The sequence below is a fragment of the Aspergillus alliaceus genome (assembly GCF_009176365.1).
Source record: "Aspergillus alliaceus strain CBS 536.65 unplaced genomic scaffold BDW43scaffold_64, whole genome shotgun sequence".
Classification (NCBI taxonomy): domain Eukaryota; kingdom Fungi; phylum Ascomycota; class Eurotiomycetes; order Eurotiales; family Aspergillaceae; genus Aspergillus; species Aspergillus alliaceus.
The window spans coordinates 46980-64686 of record NW_022474747.1 but is presented as its reverse complement, the minus strand read 5'-3'; the positions used below and the strand labels follow the sequence as shown (position 1 = coordinate 64686).

General features: G+C 48.7%; 8 protein-coding genes across 8 annotated transcripts; 3 read left to right on the top strand and 5 right to left on the bottom strand.

Moving 5' to 3' along the window:
- Positions 1–782: 782 nt before the first annotated feature.
- On the bottom strand, positions 783–2547 carry BDW43DRAFT_291093 (uncharacterized protein). Its single transcript, XM_032043573.1, has 2 exons — positions 1760–2547; positions 783–1699 (listed from the first exon to the last, which is right to left on the bottom strand). Exons 1-2 carry the CDS (start codon positions 2479–2481, stop codon positions 988–990), a joined length of 1434 nt encoding a protein of 477 aa, XP_031895312.1. The 5' UTR covers positions 2482–2547; the 3' UTR covers positions 783–987.
- On the top strand, positions 2477–3569 carry BDW43DRAFT_215794 (uncharacterized protein). Its single transcript, XM_032039325.1, has 4 exons — positions 2477–2842; positions 2898–3107; positions 3165–3264; positions 3321–3569. Exons 1-4 carry the CDS (start codon positions 2741–2743, stop codon positions 3425–3427), a joined length of 519 nt encoding a protein of 172 aa, XP_031895311.1. The 5' UTR covers positions 2477–2740; the 3' UTR covers positions 3428–3569.
- Positions 3570–4245: 676 nt separating this feature from the next.
- Positions 4246–4923, bottom strand: BDW43DRAFT_315843 (uncharacterized protein; the record flags this gene model as incomplete). Its single annotated transcript, XM_032048152.1, has 2 exons — positions 4246–4722; positions 4774–4923. The coding sequence occupies 2 exons, from the start codon at positions 4921–4923 to the stop codon at positions 4246–4248; spliced, it is 627 nt and encodes a 208-aa protein (XP_031895310.1).
- A 1368-nt stretch (positions 4924–6291) lies between these two features.
- Positions 6292–8135, bottom strand: BDW43DRAFT_291087 (putative sterol carrier protein). Its single transcript, XM_032043572.1, has 2 exons — positions 7452–8135; positions 6292–7390 (listed from the first exon to the last, which is right to left on the bottom strand). Exons 1-2 carry the CDS (start codon positions 7943–7945, stop codon positions 6508–6510), a joined length of 1377 nt encoding a protein of 458 aa, XP_031895309.1. The 5' UTR covers positions 7946–8135; the 3' UTR covers positions 6292–6507.
- Positions 8136–10665: 2530 nt separating this feature from the next.
- BDW43DRAFT_303838 (putative mitochondrial carrier protein) lies at positions 10666–11922 on the top strand (the record flags this gene model as incomplete). Its single annotated transcript, XM_032045486.1, has 6 exons — positions 10666–10779; positions 10838–10872; positions 10922–10995; positions 11054–11272; positions 11332–11669; positions 11719–11922. 6 exons carry the CDS (start codon positions 10666–10668, stop codon positions 11920–11922), a joined length of 984 nt encoding a protein of 327 aa, XP_031895308.1.
- Positions 11923–12211: 289 nt separating this feature from the next.
- On the top strand, positions 12212–15064 carry BDW43DRAFT_215699 (putative pH signal transduction protein PalA). The gene is made up of 7 exons (XM_032039324.1): positions 12212–12258; positions 12321–12558; positions 12617–12671; positions 12721–13615; positions 13665–14239; positions 14286–14688; positions 14742–15064. Exons 1-7 carry the CDS (start codon positions 12251–12253, stop codon positions 15028–15030), a joined length of 2463 nt encoding a protein of 820 aa, XP_031895307.1. The 5' UTR covers positions 12212–12250; the 3' UTR covers positions 15031–15064.
- A 34-nt stretch (positions 15065–15098) lies between these two features.
- On the bottom strand, positions 15099–16151 carry BDW43DRAFT_315840 (DUF3632 domain-containing protein; the record flags this gene model as incomplete). The annotated part of the gene is made up of 2 exons (XM_032048151.1): positions 15099–15820; positions 15977–16151. The coding sequence occupies 2 exons, from the start codon at positions 16149–16151 to the stop codon at positions 15099–15101; spliced, it is 897 nt and encodes a 298-aa protein (XP_031895306.1).
- Positions 15799–17556, bottom strand: BDW43DRAFT_291079 (tyrosine-protein phosphatase). Its single transcript, XM_032043571.1, has 2 exons — positions 16978–17556; positions 15799–16851 (listed from the first exon to the last, which is right to left on the bottom strand). Exons 1-2 carry the CDS (start codon positions 17462–17464, stop codon positions 16520–16522), a joined length of 819 nt encoding a protein of 272 aa, XP_031895305.1. The 5' UTR covers positions 17465–17556; the 3' UTR covers positions 15799–16519.
- Between the last annotated feature and the right edge of the window lie 151 nt (positions 17557–17707).

The window sequence follows — 17707 nt, the reverse complement described above, 5'->3', positions numbered from 1 at the left end:
ATCTATATAATGATGTCCAAGAACGAGGTTCATCAGATAAGAAACAATCGTTTATCGTCAACAACCCCTTACCGTAGTAGGGATTTCAGGGCTTGACTCTATGATTGGTATATCATCACGCGAACAGCAGCAAAAACAGTAGGGCTTAGGGGGAAAAAGTAAACAAGGGAGTCCGGCCCCTTTGACAAGGCTTCTGTGCCCGACTTCATAGAAAGTCGACATAGTGCACCGCTTTTCCATAAGCTACAGACTCTGGAAGTAGAAAAAAGTAGTGAACTTCTCGCCTCAAGAATGAGCCCCATTGAGTTACCCGGTCCCCAAGGGACCTAGGCAATCGCATGACTATCCAAACATGACGAATGGCAACCCAGATAAACCCCCTCTCCGACACCCAGATATACCACCATTGTTTCCACCACCAAGGTGTCGGATATAATCAGGATGTCGGTAGGGAATAGGGCAGTCAGCCGCTATCGAATTGCTTCTATGGCGGCGCGTTTCCGCATTGCCTGACCGGTAAAAGGGTCAGGATGTCCGGGGACTTTCTCCCAAAGCATTTGCCTCACCCGAGGAGAGGAGAATACCCAAAATGGAATATTCTGTGTGTGAGCTTTGAATGCGATCCTTTGAGCGAGAAGTTGGAAAGAGAAGAGAATTTCCGAGCGGAAGGTCTCTGCTGCAATTTTTTTTCTAGTCCTTCGGTTGATTGAAGTGGTTCCACTAAACCTTTTATGGGTTAGCTTTGATCACGTGATAACCTCTTTCGGCCAGCCAATAGTGTACTTGGACTCTACGTGGGTAAACTGAATCCTGAGGTCGTTCGAAGATATCACCAGTCCTTCATTAGGTATTATGGTACATACCCCTTCAGGTGTAGACCGACTTTGATAATGAAGAAAGCAAATTGCATAGTCACTTTTTTGTCTCTCAAAAGGTGGAAGAACATCATGTATGCTAGAAAGTTACAGAGAATGTACAACAGGAAATTTACGCCTTAGCCTTCGTCTTTTTCGCCTTCTTAGCCTTTGCTCCAGCCTTAGTGGTAGGCGAAGCAGTAGCTGCACTAGCCTCCTTTGTGGGCTGTTCCTTTGGTGCCTCCTGCTCGGCCTGTTGTGCTCCCGTCTTCTTGTCCTTCTTCGCTTTCCTTGGGGTATCATCGGCCTTCTTCTTTTCTTCCTTTAGCGTCTCAATAGTCTTAGGGGGCTCTTCGGGTGCCGTCTCGGAAACTCCAATCGTCTTATTCTCTTCCTGCTGAACGGGGACCTCGTCGACACTCTTCAATTGGGGTAACTCGAGCTCGTAGCCCAGAGCCTTGAGTGCCTCAGCTTTAGCAATTCGCTTCTGCTGTTCGCGCTCGATACGCTCAGACCACTGCTCTCTTGTCTTGCCCTTTTCAAGTCGCTTCTTCTCGAGACGGTTCCAGGGGGTCCGCTTAAACCGTCTGTTGGCGCCCTTCCAGATCTCCGGGTGCAATTGTTCCTGGGGTACGTATTTGCACTTCAGTATATGGCCATACATCAGGTAGTTATCCATAGTCGCCGCGACAATCTTTGCCACAGAGGTCGAACTGAACTCAATGAAGGCGTAATGCTTGGAGCGGCCAGTGACGCGATTACGAGAAAGACGCAGACGAGAAATGTCGCCGAATTGCGAGAAGTAAGCCCTCATCTGATGCTCATAGAAACCATGGGGGATACGGCTATAGAGAGGATAGTTAGGGTAAACCCACCAACGAACGAATACGGGCCGGAATACTCACCCAACGTATACAGTACCAGGCTCCTCTGCCTCTTGCTTATTTTCCTTTTGCTTCTTCAAAATTTTTCTCTTGGCCTTCTTCGAATCGGGTATCTTAGGCACCGATTGATCGGGGTTGAATCCTTCGTCTCCAGACTCGCCCTCATCTCCGCTGCTTTCAAACCCCCTGATGAGCGCGGCGGTGCGGTCATCCTCTTCAACCTCGCTTGCGCTGGCGCCAGATGCGGCAGACTCCTCATCGTCATCAGACACCTCTACAACAGGCTCTGTTTTTTTCGCCTTGGTGCTTGCTTTGGCCTTGGTCTTTTCCTTGGGGGCGGGAGCTGCTGTGCCATCCGCCTTCTTGGTCTTCTTGTTGATTGACTTCATCTCTGTCTCAGCCTTGGTCTCGGCAGCCTCCTCCGGCTCGCTGTCGTCATTATCGCTAAGGAAATCGGCAGCGCGCTTGCGAGGCTTGACCTGTCTTGCCGGTTTGCCATTAACCTTCAACTTCGCGGCAGGCTTCTCTGCGCCAGAATCCATGTCCTTCTTCATAATAGGCTTGGGGGATGCATTGGTGGATTCGGTGGGCTTAGCCGCGACTTTCTTAGTCTTCTTCGCGGGCGAGTCTGCGGCGGCAGTAGCGGCGGCGGCTGCAAAGTTGTGAGCGACCGACATGAAAAGTCTGAACAGGGGCAAAGCCAACATACCCTTGCGCTTCTTATCCTTCTTATCTGGCGCCATTTCTTGTTAATGTGGTAAATTGTAGGCTGTGTTTGAGCACTACAATTCAAAGCTGTTGATAGACAAGAGTGCGGGAAACTTTTTTTCTTCGACTTATTTTTTCTTTCCTCCGACGGAACGCCAAGCGGTGAGCTTAGTCGATTTACTAAGTAACCCGTCTCTCACTTTCGCTACGAGAAACAACGAAAGACTTAAATCTTTGTCTCAACCTTTTTTTTGGCGCTTGCGTATCCTTATTCATAAAGCAACGGTATATGCCATGGGGAAGAATAAGAATGCGACCAAAGCACTGACACAGGAAGAAATCTGGGACGACTCTGCTCTGGTGCAGAGTTGGGACGAAGCAGTCGAAGAATACAAAGTACAGTACTTCTTCTGCGCACGTGATTGCCATCTCTAACAAAGCCCATGAGTAGCTCTACCATAGCATCCATGCCAGAGAGGAGAATGTTGAAGATGCCCTGAGAGAGGCTGAAGCAGCTGAAATTCTCCAGGCAGTTCAAGATGGTCGCCAAGAATCCATCGATAAGGATGACCACATGGAAGCCGATGTTGGCCAGCCGGCAGACGATTCGGTAGCGGCCTTCTCAGAGGTTCGGCACATCCCACCGGCGGACGTCTCGCAGGTATGTGGTCGGCGGCGGTAATTAGTATGTGTTTAAAAGTACTAACTTTTTCTTTAGGCTACTGAGGAATCAGATGTGCCGACTGTTCAGGGAACAGGCAATATAGCCGGTCCTAATCTCATGGGAGCTCCTATGCCCCAAGCAGCTCTATCACAAGGTCAGGCGATCTACATCTATGTGTCACTATAAAAGCTGACTTTGTATATACTATAGTGCAAGACGAAGGGCTAAAGAACCTTATGATGTCCTGGTACTTTGCAGGATATTACACTGGCCTTTACGAAGGACAGCAAAGAGGGAATCAAAATAAGAGCTCGTGACTTCTAGCTCCCTACAAGTGATGGGACCTACTACCAGCCTATCTACACAAAGGGCAATTTAGACCAAACGTCGTGTGCTTCGTTCAACCTGTTGCTGTTGGCAAACGGATATGCCGGGCATCACAGGCGCCGATAATGCTAGTCAGCCTCGCGTTTGGGTGCACCGCCAATTAGGAGATTTACTGGGCCACTAACGGTGATATGACTAGAGGTGCTCGGAGCCTAATCTCATCAATAAAGAGTTTATTCGGCTGTATAAGTCATGTTTGGTTCATGTATGATGAATGTGGCTCCCTCCGCGCGGCTTCACTTTGTGGACAGCTATGAGCAACAGCTATTTTCGCATTCATTCTCCTAGAAGCACAACTCATGTGCGAGGCTATCTTTGTCGTGGTTGCATGAATCCTTTCCGAACTCAGCTCCACATCTTTATATTTTCTCATGAGCAGAGAAATGTTCGCAGCTATTATTCCTCTATCTTTACTACTGCAGGGTAGAGACAATAGTTACCAAGACAAAGTCTCCGTACAGATAAAGAATGTAGATGTGTCTCTTCCGATTGGGTGCAAACTGGTTCGGGTATGTTGCAATACACTGGCCATAAATACTAGGGCATTGATTGATTGTCACGCTTTTATTCACCTCATCTCTCAAACAGCATTTATACACCAGGAACGCTGAGCCTCACAGTCCAACCGTGTCGAATAAATTAAAAAGATATAAAGGAATGAAGCTTGTAGACACTAATGCCTAACCTCTTCTCACGACCACAACCACCACCACTACTTCAACACAAATGCACATCCCTTACTCAAGGTTTACAACAGGCCAGTTCCTTTCAGACCACCTCCGCTCAGAAGAGGACCGACAACGGGAATTTTAGCGAGAGGGTCGTCCTTGACGATGTTCGAGCTTTTCGCCGGTTTGGCCGCAGAGGAACTGCTGGCGGCCTGTGGAACAGTAGGAGTGGGAGTAGAGCTAGCTACAGGCTCCTCTTCCGTGGTCTCATCCGTCGGTTCTTCCTTTGCTTTCGCTTCACCCTTCGGATCCTTAGCCTGGACCTCTGTCTTTGGCTCTTCAACCTTGGTATCGGTCTGCGGCTTCGGCTCCAGGTCCGGCTCCCGGCTAGCATGCACTTTCTCTGCGGCATTCTCCTGGGAGAGATCCTTCAGGGATTTGGTAGGTGTGCCACTGCTAGACGGCTTAGGGGGAACAGGAGCGAAGTTGATCTGATGTGGCTTCTCGTCATCGTCGCTGAATTCTTTGTTTATGTTCCGCGTCGCTGCGGTGGCAGACTGAGTCCTATTAATCACTGTCCCGTCGGGAGTAGTCAGCGTGTAACTCACCTTCAGAGACTCATAGGCCAGTTCCGCCGCAACGCTAGGACTAATTGTATTGCCCGAGGACTCTGGCTCGGCGCGTTTAGCCGGCAGAGCAGAACCCATGAGGGCTAGGCAGACGCAAATAACATAGAAAGAGAGTGTGATACGAGCCATTGTCACTGGTAGTGTGTGATCTGGTAGTGGGACGAGAAAAATGTCAAATTCAAAAGGAATGGACAGGCCTATCGAGACAGCCAAACTATTTGTATACAGCTTTCAGAGGAGCGTGCTCAGGAACAAACGCGAATTCCTGCAACGCCGAGAATGATCCCATCATTTATAGAAAATGTACATAATCTAAACAGTAAACACACGAATGCATACCTAGGGGGCTAATCGGGCATTTCTCAGGAGCTGGCGACGTGAAAATGAGATATGCTCATAGACTCCCAACAAGTGAGTAATGCACCATGGGTCGTAAAGCAAGGGAGAGAACAGTATGTCAAATCCATGGCATGGAACCCCCTACAGTCGTCCTTCAATATCATTGGAAGGAGTGAACCAACTGCGATGGATAATCCTCCCAGGCATACATTCCTAATCTTGGAGGGGGGAAGATCTTTCCATATACCGCAGCTCACCCTTGGCCTCGTAACATAACTTGGTCTGATCGACATGCTCCGAGGATCATCCCATTTAAGCCTGCGCCTGAACTGGTGGCGATAATCCTTCCACAGAAGACCGTGGAAGTCTTTTGCGACGACGCCTTGGCTTTGAGAAAGACGCTACGAATTCGAAGGGCGACATCTTACTTCTGTAGACTTTCAGGGCTACGCAATGCACATTCCACCGTCCCTTTGTTAAACGTCCTAAAGTGTATACTATATAGAAAGCGAGACAATACGGAATGTATCTCCCTGCTTTGACACGTACCACCCCATCTGAAACGAAGGTGGACGCAACACGAGGGAGGTTTAGAAGTGGACATTATCCACGAATCGTTTTTGGCACGGTTTTGACCTCGAAAATCATGGAAGTGACGGACGAGACTTCGAATATGCCTTATTTGACTTTGGGGTTTTACTATATTAGCCTATTGATTAGTTCATGAGCAGCTTCCATTGAGCAACAGGAAAGATCTTCTCTCCAAGGATATAATGATAGAACAGCATCCATTGCAATCAATCAATCTTCCGCTCATTACTAGGATTGCTGATCACTCAAATCTAAATATGAAGTACTGGTATGCAAGTCCTCAATCATATCCCTCGAAAAAGGGATGTATGCTCAAAGCGAACCCAAGCGACCCCGTAGTTGGACCGGTCAAACCGATCCTTGTGGCAGGCAATGGGATTAGAACGAGCATAGTTTTATCGCTCTCGGTCTCGCTCTAAATTTGTAGACGGAATAGGGAGCTTTGAATGCCAAAACATCCATCAACAAGGGTATGTTGGAGACCTTGGATATGTTGAGGGAAAGGAAAAACCAGCAGAAGCAAACACGAAAATTTATTTGGAGGAGCTGTGGAGTTGATTATGTAAAAAAATACTCCATCCGGCTGTAAGATATTCCGGTGACCTGTATTTTCTTTATAATTACTATTTACTAACCGCGTCTTAGTTCAACATAACTATGCACAAATTGACAACACGAATAGCAATGAAAAAAGGAAAATCAAAGTGCCGTTATAGCAGCTCACTTCGTAGTAGTGGGTATTAACAAGGTTATCATCTCTCGTACATGCACGCCGACCTTCAACTAGAAACGAGCGAGAACCCTCTCCTGGGTGTCGGCCAAGGCCCACTCATTGCTGTGGTTTTTACTCAAAACCGTCTTGGCCTGTTCGACTGTGAAGCCTTTGGCTTCGACAGCCGGATTGTAGCCAAGACCGGTGATATTTCCCACAGCATCCGACGATACAGGGACCGCAACCTTTCCATCCGCTCGCTTGTAGACAGTCACCACAACCGCGCCTCCTAAGCCCAGGTTGTGTTGCAAAGCAGCATCCGTCCCATCAATCAACCGGTTGTTGGCCCAACCCCGCAGGTGCCATACCAGTTCCGCACACTGCGCAATGCCCGTGGCCCCTAGCGGATGGCCCTTCGAGATAAGGCCCCCCGATGGATTAATGACCATCTTGCCACCATAAGTAATGTCACCCCGTCGAACCATCTCATGCGCCTTCCCTGGCTCACATAACTCCAGTGCATCGATAGTTATCATCTCATTGGCGGAAAAGCAGTCGTGCAACTCACAAACCTTGATATCTTTTACATTCACGCCAGCCTCCTTCACGGCCGCTTGGCAAGCACCACGAGCCATGCCGAACCCCATAAGGTCAATTGAACTTCGGTTGTAAAGGGTCTCGTTGTCAGTGGCCAGTTTCTGACCGGCGATCAAGATCGCCTGATCCTTCAGGTGTGGGCGAGCATCCAGGAATTCCTGGGAGACGATGACAGCGGCAGCGGCACCATCCGACGTCGGACAGCACTGTAGCTTGGTAAGGGGCTCATGGATCATAGGCGCCTTGAGAACCTGCTCAAGGGTGTATTCGGTCTGGAACTGCGAGTACGGGTTGCGCTTGGAATGCTCATGATTGACCCGGGCTATTTCTGCAAAATCTTCGTTCTTCGCACCATACCTTCACACCACATAAGTTAGACTGTGCAAAATCAGGCAGGAGTGGGGCCTGTAAGACGTACTTCTCCATATACTCCCGACCAGCATTGCCAAACATCTGGGCTGCGCCAGGAGCGTTGGTGATTCCTCTAGTCTCGGCCATCATCATTCCCAGCAACCCTGTGGGGTTCTCTCGGTCATTGTAGACTGACTGAAGGCTTCCGGGACTCATTTTCTCGAACCCGACAACGAGAACACAATCAGCAGCTCCATGAGAAACCATTGTGCGAGCCATGGCCAAACCGGTGGAGCCCGTCGAGCAGTTGTTATTGACATTGTAAATGGGAATCTGTGTCAAACCGAACTGATAGAATACACGCTGGCCGCAGGTACTATCACCGTAGACGTAGCATGCAACGCCTTGGTCCACGTCGTCGTAGTTGATGTGGGCATCTAGCATTGCCTTGACGCCGGCCTCAAAACCAAGTTCATGATAGTCCACTTTGCCGCGGGGCTTGATAAATTTGGTCATTCCCACACCTAGGACATAGGCAGGTGACGCTGGTTTCTTGCCCATTGTGACGATTGGTGATTGTGTTGCGAGATTCGGCGCTAATTCTCGATAAACAAAACCCAGTCCGTACTATTTAGCAACAGAGGAAAGGTAATGCCTACTCAATCATAAAGCTTTTCCGGCATTAATATAGCCATCGGTAAAGGGGGGAGGCCCTGCATATGAAGCTCTGCCGGAATGATTTACTGCGGAGAAAGTAAACGGTGGTACTTATTGCGGGGGAACCGCCCTCCCGACCGAGGTCCCGAGGATATTCTTCCACTCCACTGCATAACTCTTCATAATCTTATCATCTTCTCTCAGAACAAATAGTAATGCATCTGTGATAGCCATGGCTTTTCTGTGAATAGTCTAGTTTTTGGGTATAACTTTTACTTTCTCTTTTTTCTTGGTATATTCACGATCGAGCTTGCTTCTCCTTTCATCTCACATGATATTTTACTCGGCCGCAAGGTCCCGAGGAGTAAAATAATCGGTAGACGTGCCACAACCATGAGAATTATTGAGATATATATATATACATATATATATGGAAGCACTAATTCTCGGGGAGATTCATGAACGTCAAATGTCGGTATGATGGTTGTGATGGATTCCACATCTTTCAGGTAGTATATATTGTTTTAGTGCCGCCAATTATAACTGGGGCCATTGTATATACAATGCATTGATTCACATGAACAAGAGACTTGTCTCGATTGCATTAGTTTTGGACAAGCAACAAGTTATCTGTACCTAAAGCCGCCAAGTCAACAAGTACATCACAGAATAGAGAAAGAAAGGTACGGTATGGTAAGCATGGTAAAGTCTTCAATCACATGTTCACTTGCTACGATGCCCTGATATATTGTATTCAAGGCCCGTTGTTACCTAACAGCTAGTTAGTACCATTATGACACCATTCTCTCGATAGGATAGTCCGGGCCATTCCATCCCACGGAACAGCCAACGATATCCTCCATCGATCCGCTGGTTACCTTTCCTTTATTACGGAGGTGGATAGCTAGCTATCTGGTTCTACCTACCTAAACAATATAAACAAGTATATTGAACAAGTTGGCAGTTGTTCTATGAGGTAATTTCCTCAAGCCCACATTTTTGACACATCATCGCGAGGGACTTTTTCCGAATACGCACGGCGAAAGAAAGGAGTTCTACTAGCTGACGGGAGTATTCTACTCCCTCCCCAGAAAGGGTTATTACAGGGATTAAAGGTTCATCTCCCTATCATCAAACAAAGAATGAATGATATACTCCGTTAACTTTAATATATGCTATTAACCTAACGTACTTCGCGAATACTATCACTCTCAATGACACTACTAGTAATGTCCCAGGCACATATCTATACCAAATCCGGCGTAGTCCTCCCATCCTCTCCATTCCTCATTCAATCAGAAGGCTTGTTGGCCGGGCGGGGTAGCGGAGCGGGTGTTACCACCGCCCCGGACTGGTTTGGTCCGATACACCTTTTGCGCCCAAAGTAAGTTGCCACTGATTAGTTCCAAATGAGAAGGGAAATACGGGCACCCGTTAGTACTTAACTACTAATACCTAGCAGAAATAGGTTCATAACTAGATACAAAGGGAGTTAACCAGGGTTGACCGGGGGAAGAAATAGCAACGAGAAGTAGTGTCGGAGAATCAAAACCATATCAATACTACACCAACTATATAAATATATACTTACTTACTAGTACATACATAGGTATATAATACATACTGTAACTTATCTATCAAAAAGCTCCAAGAATTGGGAGGATCGACCTTTAAGGGAAAGTAGTGTGAAATTAGTGTGTATGGTGGAGGTCGTACTGGATGCCTCACGACGACGTCACTGGACAGAGAGTCTAAACCGGTTCAAGCGAAAGCAAAAGGGAGGTCCACATTGGATCTCTCTGTAATTTACCCTCGAGCTGGAACTTACCTAAATTACCTGCAGTATGGTCCGTGCCTACCATCATGGACGGCCAGTGATCCCCTCAAACGGTCACTCTCTCTCTTTCTTCCCTTCATCACTGCATTGGGTTTTTCTTTCACACCTACTAAAGTGGAGGCCTCGTCCCTGGAGGTATGTTTTATTTCTCTCACACACCTCTCTCTTGTACTTGTTCCACACAACAGCTCCCTAAAGGACAGAGAACAAGAAAGAGAAAAAAAGAAGGCGTCGTGTGGCCAATGTTACTGACAACTATTATGCTGCTATCTAGGTAGCTCCTGAATTACACCTATCGGGTTGACTTTAGAACGGGATAGAAAGGCGCCTTGGGTGGTGTAGGGGTCTCATACGAATCCTTCCACCGCCGAGTATCGTCGTGTCCAGTGCGCAGACGGAAGGCGTGGATTTTGTCACTACGGCCCTACTACTGGCCTCCTCTGTCGCCAACCTTCCATTGATCTGATCAACGGCATTCTTTCCCTCCTGAACCTCCCTTCGCTCCTTCTCTGTTTCATCCAACACGGAAACCAAGGGTTGCCTAGGCCCCCGCTTCATGGACAATTGTGGGACGCTGAACGGTCTGCTCGCACGTTGAGAGACCGCTTTGCGTTCCATAGGGTTCCCCAGCCTGCTTAACGATATTGAACGGAATAGAACATACAAGTGACTAAAGCAAAGCTTCTCCCAGCTTGCCCCAAATGGGATACCTCCAGGGATGACTCTTGACGAACATTCTGAACATGCACCTTTTTCTCCTCCCCCCTCACAACCTTCACCTGTTATTATGCCGACTGGTAGTGCCTGGACTATGGATGAAGCTACCCGTAACAAATTCCTCAAGAACTACAAGACCCAGGTGGCCTCGGCAACTTCCACTATCTGCGCGACTCTTGCTGTGGTACGTCTCCAATCAGAACGGGTGCCTGAATAGAGATATGCTAATTTGTGGTTCTTAGACTCCCCTTGAAAATGTGAAAACTCGCATGCAAACGTAAGCGCCCAAAACATATATCTATCATAGCTGTGCTGACGTAGCCTAGTCACAACTTCAAGAATGTGTTTCAGTGTGTCCGCTATCTCTGGCGTACAGAAGGACCCCGTGGTTACGTTGCTGGTAAGTCAACGCCTACTCTGAATCCTCGATGGCAGATAATTAAAGAATCTGTATTCAGGAGCGCTGCCACCTTTAGCAAGTGTCACAGCTGTTCGGGTTGTGAACTTCTCTACATATAATGCGGCCAAGCATCGCATCTCCGATTTTTTCGAGAGAATGACGGGCCAGTCTCCCTTGGCTATGTACAACCAACCGGGCAGCAGTCCTACTGTCTCTACATTTGTGACATTTACTACTGCTGGGCTATTTGCTGGTCTCATTACTTCCCCACTTGCATGTAAGTCTTGAGGAGTTCTATCTAATTAAATGCGCCTCAGTTGCTAACTTGGGCTGTAGGCCCCTTCGAACTCGCTAAGAACGTTGTTCAGACCTCAGTCTTAGTGTCAAACCGTGCTCAGGCATCGCCAGATGCGGTCAACGATCCCTCGTTACGTAACAAGCCTCGTCTCGGTACCGTTGAGGCGATTCGGCAGATCGTTCAGCGTTACGGAGTCCGTGGCCTGTACACCGGCTTTCATCTGCACGCTCTGCGCGACACTCTAGGATCTGGTTTATACTTCAGTGTTTATGAAACAGTGAAACAGGTTGCGTCGAAGGAGCTTGGTCCAGACAAATCCCCATTCGGCGGTCCCATGATCGCCGGGGCGATTTGCAGCACCGTTCCGTGGTTCTGTGTAAGTCCCGCCGCGATGGTACTTTTTGACGTAGCACTAACGGTCATAGACTTATCCCCTTGATACCCGAAAGACTCGTGCTCAGAGCGTGTTACTTGGAAAGACCAGTGAAGTCGGGGAGGCGTCGGCGGCGGTTGCCAAGTCCAGTATGTACAAAGGACTTTCAATTATTCTCATTCGTACTGGGGTGAACAATATGATTTTGCTCAGTATTTTCGAATACATAAAGATGAAGATCAATCAATTGGATTGATGGGATTTGTTTCTGGGACAGGAGCTGATGCGCAGATGGCCATTGGCGTTTGGGACTGCCGTTTATGACTTATATTTGATCGGGTACATATGTGCATGAGCATGAGGCTCCACGCAAATACAGAATGAAATACTTGACTGTTAAAAACCCCACGTTGTTGTGTGTATATAAGTCTGTAGGATACGATACGTAGGGACCCGTTCGTTTCTGCCTAAGGCAGACGCAACGTCATTAAATCCCCGTTGCCCGGTGGGGTTGGGTTTTCAACATAACAAAAGCTGCCCGGCGACGAAACTCTCTCCCATTGCGCGTTTGACCGTCGGCCAGCATGGCTTCGTATGTGCTATCCACCAGAATGTCCACTTTCTGTTGGAAGTTTAGGCTAATGTCGGCTTCAGAAACATACTTCAGATCCCGTTTCGGCGCTCTCACACCGTTTTATTGTCAGATGCCATCACTCAATATATCTCAACCAAGTATGACCAGCGTCCAGATATGTTCGCAGACGATCTCTTGATCATAGACCGTCTGCGAAACGAAGCGATTCATGTTCAGGAGCCACATGTGAGCGGGATCAGCCGGCTGGTCACGTATGCTGCACAGTTGAAATGGCTCGGTGGAAAGTTTCCAGTTGATGTGAGTAACCTGGCGCAGTGATGGCGGAAGAAGTTGCCATTGACATACCTTCTCATAGATTGGAGTCGAATTTCCGTGGTACCCTGCGCTTGGTTTCAATACCTCAAGGCCGAGTATGTGAAGAGTAGCTGGGTCGCCGATATCGTTGCTAACCCGTAACAGGCTCGCAGAACAATATCCGATTCGAACTTGCGAATGTCCTCTTTAATCTGGTAGCATTATACTCGCAACTAGCATTCTCAGTGAACCGGACCACACCCGACGGACTTAAACAGGCATGCAACTACTTTTGTCACGCCGCTGGGGTTTTGGTCCATCTCCGAACGGATATTCTTCCTGATCTTCGCACCTCTCCCCCGGAGGATATGGATGATATGACGCTACAGAGTCTAGAACAGCTTCTTCTGGCACAGGGACAGGAGTGCTTCTGGCAGAAGGCCGTCAAAGATGGGCTGAAAGATGCGTCCATTGCTCGGTTGGCGGCCAAGGTCTCCGACTTCTACGCAGAAGGAGGTGACTATGCGGTCAAATCAAATGCCATCAGCCCTGAATGGATTCACCATATGACAGCCAAGCACCATCATTTTGCTGCCGCTGCGCAGTATCGCCAGTCATTGGACTGTTTGGAGAAGCGAAAGTACGGCGAAGAGGTCGCCCGTCTTCGGGACAGCGAGATCTGTGTCAGTGAGGCCTTGAAGGAATCGCGTTGGATCAACCGCACAGTACTTGGAGACTTGCAAGGATTAAAGAACCGTGTGACGGAGGATTTGAAGCGCGCAGAGAAAGACAACGATGTGATCTATCTTAATCCTGTGCCGCCAAAATCAGAACTGAAGATCATCGATCGCGCGTGTATGGTTGCGGCAAAGGCACCATCCCAGGTGACTGACGCTATCTCCATGCTGGGAGACAATGGGCCTTTGGGCCAACCATTGTTTTCTAAGCTAGTTCCATATGCTGTCCATATCGCCGCCAGTATTTACTCCGATCGCCGGGACAGGCTTGTTAACGAGACAATCATCGGGGAGCTGGAGACGATGACGGACAAACTACGGGAGTAAGTGACAAGACCTAGCTAGGACTAAAAACGGTATTAACTAGTACAGTTTATTATCATCTTTAAATCTTCCAGGCTCCTTGCAGGCTCTTGAGAAGCCTCTTGGACTGCCTCCCACTTTGGTTTCTCATGCAGAAGAGATGCGCCAGCAAGATAGTTTGAACCGGTTGCGCAGGTCGCTTGAGGACACATACCGGGTGAAAGCCAATGACAAAGCTGTATACAACGAGGGCGTTGAACTACTCGCGGCAGAAAAGGCGGAGGACAACGCTTCGCGCCGGAAATACGGAACTGACAGATGGGCTAGAGAGCCGTCTGACGCAGCGGCGCCGAAGCTGTACACCACTTCTCGGGAGATTGATGGCTACTTTTCATCAGCTCAAAGCAGCGACAACCTGGTGGAACAGAAGCTGAGAGACTCGGAGGCGGTGTTCCGCGTCTTGACTGGTACTAATCGAGACTTGGAGATGTACGTGCCTAGCAGCCGAAGGGCGGCGATCCCGCCAGAGGTTGAGCGGGAATCAATTCGGCTACGGGGTTGCTTGAGCGAAGTAAGTCGGCTGGAGAACCGACGGAAACGCCGAGCTCAAGCCTTGAAGGATAAAGCTAGATCGGATGATATCAGTAAGCCACCAGACTGGGGTTAATGGTCAGTACTCACAAATCTTAGGCAAAGCTCTTCTCAAGGAAGCTGCACGCTTGGAGCGAGAGCTTCCCATGCAAGCGATCCAGGCGAGTCAATTCGAAGATCTGTTCGAGGAGCAGTTGCATTTGTATGATACGGATATAGATATGGTGGCCCAGGAGCAGCACGAGCAAGACCAGATCGCTGCGCAGGTACGGGAGGCCAATCGGGCATTTACCCGGGCGCACACGGGCGATGCGTCGACGAAGGAACGGGAGAAGGCCTTACAGGAGCTGGAGAATGGATATTTGAAATACAAGGAGATTATCTCTAACATCGAGGTTGGGCGGAAATTCTACAATGATCTGGCTAAGATTGTTGGCCGATTCCGGGATGATTGCAAAGCATTTGTGCATCAGCGCAGGATGGAGGCGAGCCAGATAGAAGGGTAAGCAGCTCGAAAGGATTCTCTAGTGGATTTCTCGATGCTGACGTGACCAGAGAGATAACCAGTGTTGCGGCGATGGCCTCGCTCAACCTCTCTCAACCGCATCTGCGCCAATATAGCCAGCAGCCGGTTCAACCTGTTCAATCAGTTCAGCAACCGACTCAACCTCCATCGCAACCGGTCCAGCACCAACCACCAAGGGCTGAACCATTAACAGCACCCCAGCCGACGCGGGCGAATACCAGGCCCTCCATGGCGCCAGGCGTGTGGTCGCCCGAGATGGGGATCCGATTCGGAGCGCAGGGGACATGGGATCCAAGCAAGGGAGTGAAGTTTTCCTAATATATACTTGCACTATCCACACTTATAGAGTTCGGGCACATCATACATTACACCTATTTTAATGACCATTATAGAACTCGCAACATGACGGCAGCGGCTTCTGCCGCCAGCTCTCTTGTACATATTTTAAGGTCTTCACGCAGACTTAGAAATTGAAGACGGTCAATCCACATCTCCCAACGCCGTTTAGGAATTTTCCCGACAAGCTGTTTAGGCGCAGGTCCCAGAGACAAGCCCACGATCGACTCAGTCTTCTCGCCCATTCGTTCCCACAGTTCCTCCCCCATCACAACCGCCCAGATAGCGGCCGCAGCCACAAAGACATTCAACCGCGTCGGCTCATCCACTTTCCCACCACTCGAATCAAGCGTCAACGAAACGTCATGCCTCTCCTCCAATGCCCACCGTAAGACTACGATGCCGACGTGCTCCAACCCAACAATCCTCTCCTTCGTGATCAGCGCCAAAAACGCCATGAAGTTCACCCACCCTTCCGTCTCGACCTTGGTAAACCCTGCCCGCCTCCCCGGCTCGTCATCCAGCGCTTCGTGAACCGTCTCCTCGAACAGCGGCAGCTGCCTCCAGGACAGGTCCCGACGGGCATTGATGGGGGATTGCAGGTGGGTCGTGGGCATCGGCGCTGGGTCTATCTGGTGTTTGAGAGTGAAGAGAAGGGCTGCGAGACGGACTTGGAGTGCTGTTGGGACGTCGGGGGGCTCATGGGGTTTCTCTCGAGGGATTTTCCGGGATGTGTGAATTATTGTGCTCCAAAGGTCTCTCAGATATTCGTCTTTTTAGTTTGGTGTTTTTGAAATCTCGTGTTAGTAATATAGAGTTGTATATGTTATTTGTAGCAAACAAACAAACAAACCAAAAAAAAAATTACAGGGTTTGAAAGAGTCTCACAAAGGAAAAAAAGAAAGAAAAACAAGAAGGATATATATACCAAGGTCACTATCACCGCCATAATACACTTCATTCACGACACTGACTATCTCCTGCACGGCAAGCTCAAGTGCCAATTGCTGGCCCATGTATAGGGTAACGATGGCAGTAAAGGGTCTGGTCATGGAACCGTGGACCCAATGGTGGTCCATTGCTAGGGTGTCCAGGGTATCCATTATGCATTTGATTGAGAGAGAGATATATATAAACATATAGATCTTCACTCTAGTATGTTATAGTCAGATAAGGTGGGATGATGCTGGAATGACTATACTGGTCATGATGTCATGTCAGGTGATGGTGCTGAGACCCAGGGAATTTGGATCTGCCACTTATGGGCTTAATTCTCTGTAATGGAAAGAATGAATGATGGTCTGATATAATGGAGGACGAATTGATACACTCTACAGAAATATAATGGAGTTAGGCACTATACCTCTTTGGACTGTTGTACATCTACCCATACATGCTTCCTTCCCAAGTCTATCAATAGAATAGACCAGAACAGTTCCGAGAATATACCAATCAAGGGTTGGAACATTTTTTAATTTCCCCTCAGGTTCATTCGTATAATCTCCACATCCTGGTTTGAAAGTTCCAGTTTTCTCGTCAAATACCCCGTCACGCCCCCAAAGGACTGTTCAACCGCATCCAAGAATGCAACCATAGAAGCGGCTCGCACACTCATCAGCTCCAACAACCCGGCACTCTCCGGGGTCACAGGTCCGGAGATGGTCGGGAAGGCCGCCATCAGCATCTTCCGGGCGGGCTCAACTCCGACCCGACTGAGGACAAAATCGTGAACGATAGCATCAGACGGGGCATCCGCTAGCAGAAGGATCAAAGCGGCCAGGACACCGGTACGGTCTCTACCGGCTGTACATACGCACATCATTCAAGTAGATTAGTAAATAAGTCCAAGGATCCATTCCATGTAAACCTTAACCCCTCAATGGAAGAAGAAATAAACCGAACAGAACCACGCCGAAGTCAAAAACGTACCAGTACAGTGAAAAAGGAAAGGTTTCTGCGGACAATCCCGAATATGCAAGAAAACCTTCCTGTAAATCGGCGTCGAGATCTCGAGAATACACATATACATCTTCAGGAATCCGGTGACGCCTTGATCCTCTTGTTTGAAGTCTAAAGGATCAGTCGGTCCTGGCTCCTGGGTATACGGTGCCCAGACGATCTCGATGCCCTCGATGACAGGACTGGGCGATTTGGTTCGCTCATCAGGCCTGCGCAAATCGAAGACGGTGGTGACGCCTAGATTGCGGAGGGTCACTTTGCCCTCGTCTGAGATTTTGGATATGACGCCGGAACGGTAGACGTATCGGGGGCGCAGGTCGCCATTGCTGATGTCGCGGACGTTGAAAAGTCCCGGGATGGAGACGAAGGGAGGTTGAGAAGTTATGGTAGTGACTGTTTCGGCGGGGATTTCGGTTCTTATATCGGATGAGAGGATTTCTTGGAGGTTGTAGTCCATTGTTTGCTTCTTTATTCTTATAATTCGTTGCGTTACAGAAATTCCCGAGATGCGTCATTGGGCGGTTTATATGGCATTTGCATGGGCGATCCAAACTATTAATAGATTGATGGATGACTCTCCAGCCTTATACGAGGGCTGGGATACGAGGCCTCGGGCGAATATGATAAATGTCCTTGGTTTAATAAACGGTATGTGGATCCAAGAAAAACCCGAGGTAAAGAAGACCGAAAAACTGAATTA

What these genes read in the sequence shown, in the direction of transcription:
- BDW43DRAFT_291093 (XM_032043573.1), bottom strand. Translation starts at nt 2,481, where the DNA reads ATGGCGCCAGATAAGAAGGATAAGAAGCGCAAGGGTATGTTGGCTTTG. An exon ending in CCTGGTACTGTATACGTTGG is followed by an intron (nt 1,700 to 1,759) that starts GTGAGTATTCCG and finishes TCCTCTCTATAG; the next exon opens with CCGTATCCCCCATGGTTTCT.
- BDW43DRAFT_215794 (XM_032039325.1), top strand. Translation starts at nt 2,741, where the DNA reads ATGGGGAAGAATAAGAATGCGACCAAAGCACTGACACAGGAAGAAATC. An exon ending in AAGCAGTCGAAGAATACAAA is followed by an intron (nt 2,843 to 2,897) that starts GTACAGTACTTC and finishes GCCCATGAGTAG; the next exon opens with CTCTACCATAGCATCCATGC. An exon ending in CCAAGCAGCTCTATCACAAG is followed by an intron (nt 3,265 to 3,320) that starts GTCAGGCGATCT and finishes TATATACTATAG; the next exon opens with TGCAAGACGAAGGGCTAAAG.
- BDW43DRAFT_291087 (XM_032043572.1), bottom strand. Translation starts at nt 7,945, where the DNA reads ATGGGCAAGAAACCAGCGTCACCTGCCTATGTCCTAGGTGTGGGAATG. An exon ending in GGTCGGGAGTATATGGAGAA is followed by an intron (nt 7,391 to 7,451) that starts GTACGTCTTACA and finishes TGTGGTGTGAAG; the next exon opens with GTATGGTGCGAAGAACGAAG.
- BDW43DRAFT_215699 (XM_032039324.1), top strand. An exon ending in TTTCAATACCTCAAGGCCGA is followed by an intron (nt 12,672 to 12,720) that starts GTATGTGAAGAG and finishes AACCCGTAACAG; the next exon opens with GCTCGCAGAACAATATCCGA. An exon ending in GAGGCGAGCCAGATAGAAGG is followed by an intron (nt 14,689 to 14,741) that starts GTAAGCAGCTCG and finishes TGACGTGACCAG; the next exon opens with AGAGATAACCAGTGTTGCGG.
- BDW43DRAFT_291079 (XM_032043571.1), bottom strand. Translation starts at nt 17,464, where the DNA reads ATGGACTACAACCTCCAAGAAATCCTCTCATCCGATATAAGAACCGAA. An exon ending in TTTCCTTTTTCACTGTACTG is followed by an intron (nt 16,852 to 16,977) that starts GTACGTTTTTGA and finishes GCGTATGTACAG; the next exon opens with CCGGTAGAGACCGTACCGGT.